At 49.6% G+C, this 3,552-nt stretch overlaps 1 protein-coding gene across 1 annotated transcript in view; it reads right to left on the minus strand.

Annotated features, from left to right (window-relative positions):
- UBE2E1 (ubiquitin conjugating enzyme E2 E1) overlaps positions 1-3,395 on the minus strand; it is a 53,276-nt gene extending 49,881 nt beyond the window's left edge. The window contains exon 1 of the mRNA XM_023752966.1: positions 3,200-3,395. Within this exon, the coding sequence (XP_023608734.1) occupies positions 3,200-3,351 (152 nt within the window). The 5' untranslated portion in view covers positions 3,352-3,395. The remainder of the gene's footprint in view (positions 1-3,199) is intronic.
- Positions 3,396-3,552: the final 157 nt, after the last annotated feature.

Genomic DNA, 3,552 nt, shown 5'->3' on the forward strand with positions numbered 1-3,552 from the left:
CCCAGCTCGCCTCCGCCGCGCCCGGAACCTGCACCCCCGCCCGGCCCTGCACGGAGGCCGGGCTCCGGGAGCACCCGCGCCGCACAGGTGCACCCGTCCCGCCGGCCGGCCGCCCGCTCGGCCCCCCTTTCCGGACCTTCTTCCCGGACACCCTCGAACTCCCCTCGGGTCTGCCCCCTGCCGCCCCCGCCCCACACGGCACGCTGCGCCCGGGGCTCCCCCCGTTTTCCATCTGGGCACCAACCCCCGACTTCACAAAGGCCCATCCCCACGCCAGGCGACGCCGCGGGCCGGGCACCCGGAGCCCCGGCCTTTGTCTTGTGCTCACCTAGGCGCTTAGAGCATCAATTAGGGCGACCAAGTTCGAGGCCTCTAAGCCTCTTCCACCTTGGAAACGGTGCCTTCTATTTTTATAACTTTTCCTGCTCCTCTCATAGAAAGCCCTACAGGGCTATGGTTTAACTTAAAAACCTCACGGGGCAACACAGTAAAAAAAAACCACACACAAAAAAAACCTAACACAGACAGACACACTCTCTAAAGGCAATCTGAATCATGATGGCCGCTTTTCTCTTCCCAAAGCTTTTGAGGGTAGGCAGGCAGGCCGGCTGGAAGCGATGGGGAACAGGTTTTAGAAGGCACTGTTTTTCCCAGGTGGAAGTGAAGAGAACTGAACGGTGGTGATGGGGAAAGTTCTTTAAACCTTCCTGTTGGAGAACATGTCCTGCCCCCTACGAATCCGGTCCACCTTGGAAAGGGGTTTGCTTAGTCTCTGCGGACATCTACCGGGGCCCCGCTACATTCTACTGCTACCCATAGGCATCTCGGTTGAGATATGTGGATCCCTGCTGTTTGGCTCATTCTTATATGTTAGACGAAAAGTTTGGAATCCTGGTTTCCCGATTCTTTACCTGCCTGCATATCTGAATGACGGTACATTAAGACCTACACAGATAGGAAAAACTGTCCACTCCCCTAGCACAACTGGTATAATAATACATATTGACTTCCATTTCTCCTTATCTACCCAACCTCTACTACAAAATAGTCACGAAAAGCTAGTTGCTTAATACCTAAAAAGTGTCACACCAGACAGCTTTATCCACTTCATCTCTACAACACACACTTGCACATGTTCCACGGAGTAATTCTTGTCCAGACCACTCTCAATGGGGGCTTTCCTCTACCAGTGGCCTTGAAACCACTTCCCAAAATGCAGGTAAGTAACCTTTGTCACCCCACTCGTTTGATTAGCCCTGTGCTGGTTCTCACTCTATCTCCTAGGATACGTGCTCCTTCCAATTCCATGGGCAACACCTGCTTCCAAATCAATCTATTTCACAGAGTCGCTTCTATAGGGTCCCACCAAGATCAATTTCCCTTATTCTTTCCTGGACACACTGTCCCTCTCCATTTTTTACCTTTACTATTAACCTTAGCTCTACTGTAACACTCTCAGCTAGTCTTTCAGCAAGATATCCAGAGCGCTAAAACCGACATTAACTTCATAGATAATATTACTGTCTGTAGCTTCCCACCTTTCTTTTTTTTCCCTACACCTACCATCTCTTTCCCAGGCATTTCCAAGTAAGTTTTTAACTCCCTTAGTATAAATAGACAAATTGTCTCATGACAAATCTGTAATTTGCTGACACAAAGCAGACTGTTTTATATCTGAAACCTGTGCCTTTACCCCCAAACATATACATGTTCAGCAGGGACAGTCAGCAAAATATAAAAACACTAATGACCTAAAGCAAATATCCTGGCTTGGTCAAGTCAGGCTAAAAGCTGTGGATCTAGGAGCCCAGACCCTGGGAGGGAGGTGGAGGAGAGGCAGGTTAAGGAAGGCCCCATCCAAAGTGGGCAGGGTAGATGCCAGGTTCTGGGAAAACCAGCATGGGGCTCATCAATGAGGGCCCGTTAGGACTCCTGGGAAGTGGATATGCAACCAAACCAACCCCCTGAAAATGAGAACACTCTAATTCTAGACCTCTGCAGTCTACACTACTTAAAACAAGCTGAAGTCACTCACTCCTTCATCTGCCCATGGTTTGGTTACCAAAGCACTTGACCAACATTTCAAATTTCAAGTCAGGGAAGATGACGGAACACACTTTCAAGTTCCAGGCTCATTCCTCAGTGGAGAGAGCGAAAGCCTCGTGTTCCATTTTATTTTACATTCTTTCAAGAAAGATGTCCCCATCTAACCCACCACTTGGATTCTTTACGATCTTCCTGGTTTGCCACTTTAAAGTTTAATGACTGTCCACCTGAGAGCAGTAAGGATTTATGAAATGTGTGGGGCTTCCCAGGAATCTGCTATGGATTTTTTTAAGGGTCACGGGGATCAGAGGATATTACTGAAGGATGGTGGATGTAAAAAAGTAGCTTCTTCCAGAGTCATAAGAGGAAAAGAAGAAAGAGCCACCACTTGAATTCAACTTCGAAAAACACACACAAACTCAAGGTTTTACAGCACAAGAGAGCATGGAAAAATTTAAGTCTCCCCGAAATTTGGTACATTGAATTCTCTTAAGCAGAACAAACAAGAATCCCCCAAACAACCTAGAATGACCACTTCACATCATGTATTGATTGATTCCTTCATCGGCCTCAACTCTCCAAATCAGAAAAACCTCTTTCAATTCCACACGAACACTTCTGTCTCCACCTATTACATGTTTTTAGCCCACTACCATGAGTTCTTTATTCCTGCTGCAATTTCTGGGAGAAAGCTCTCTTCAGAAAAGATCTGATGTGCAACAGGTGAGGAGGGTGTAAGATGGGAACGGAATTCATTTTGATAAGCGTTGTCTGGGCAGGTTATTAGTAATTACGTGCGATGACGGCCCTGGAGGAGGGGAAGAGGCCACGGATTAGTGATTAATAGGACCAGTCATTTGAAATCAGATGGGAGCGTCAGTAGTAGAAGTGATGAGGATTCTTAAAAACTTCAGGAAGAAACGTGAGAGGCGAGTCACAACAGCTGCAGGTGGACAATGATTAGAAAAAAAATACAGAAGAAGCGAGAGAGAAAAAAATAGCGAGGGCTTCCCAGGCCCTTTTTTTTTTTCATTTTTTCAGAACACACAAATCGCGAGGAGCATTGACGTCCACCCTCCCTGGGAGGGAGACCACATGGACGCAGCGAGAGGCCGTTCGGGCCGTAGGAACCTGCGGAGGAAAAGTCCGGTACCTCTTGGCGCTGGTGGAGAGGAGCTTGGAGTTCTTGCTCATGCTGACTTTGCTCTCCTTCTTCTTGGGGGTGTTGGCTTCTTTCTCGGTTGGCTGGTTGGAGGACGAAGAGGAGGAAGAGCTGGTGCTGGCCCTCGAATCGTCATCCGACATAGCGGACCCCCCACCCCACCCCGCAAACAGCCCCTGCAGCGGGAGGGAGACAGAACAGAGAAACACGCCCCTGCAGCCGGTGTCGGCGCGCCCCGGGTAGCCTCTGGGGCTGGGTCGGGGGTGCGCCCGGCCGCCCCCCGGCCTCACTCGCTCGGCTCCCCGAGTCTTCCGGCCATTGAAGGCTTCTTCAGCTTCCAACGC

Source organism: Myotis lucifugus, unplaced genomic scaffold, assembly GCF_000147115.1.
Source record: "Myotis lucifugus unplaced genomic scaffold, Myoluc2.0 scaffold_39, whole genome shotgun sequence".
NCBI classification, from domain to species: Eukaryota; Metazoa; Chordata; class Mammalia; order Chiroptera; family Vespertilionidae; genus Myotis; species Myotis lucifugus.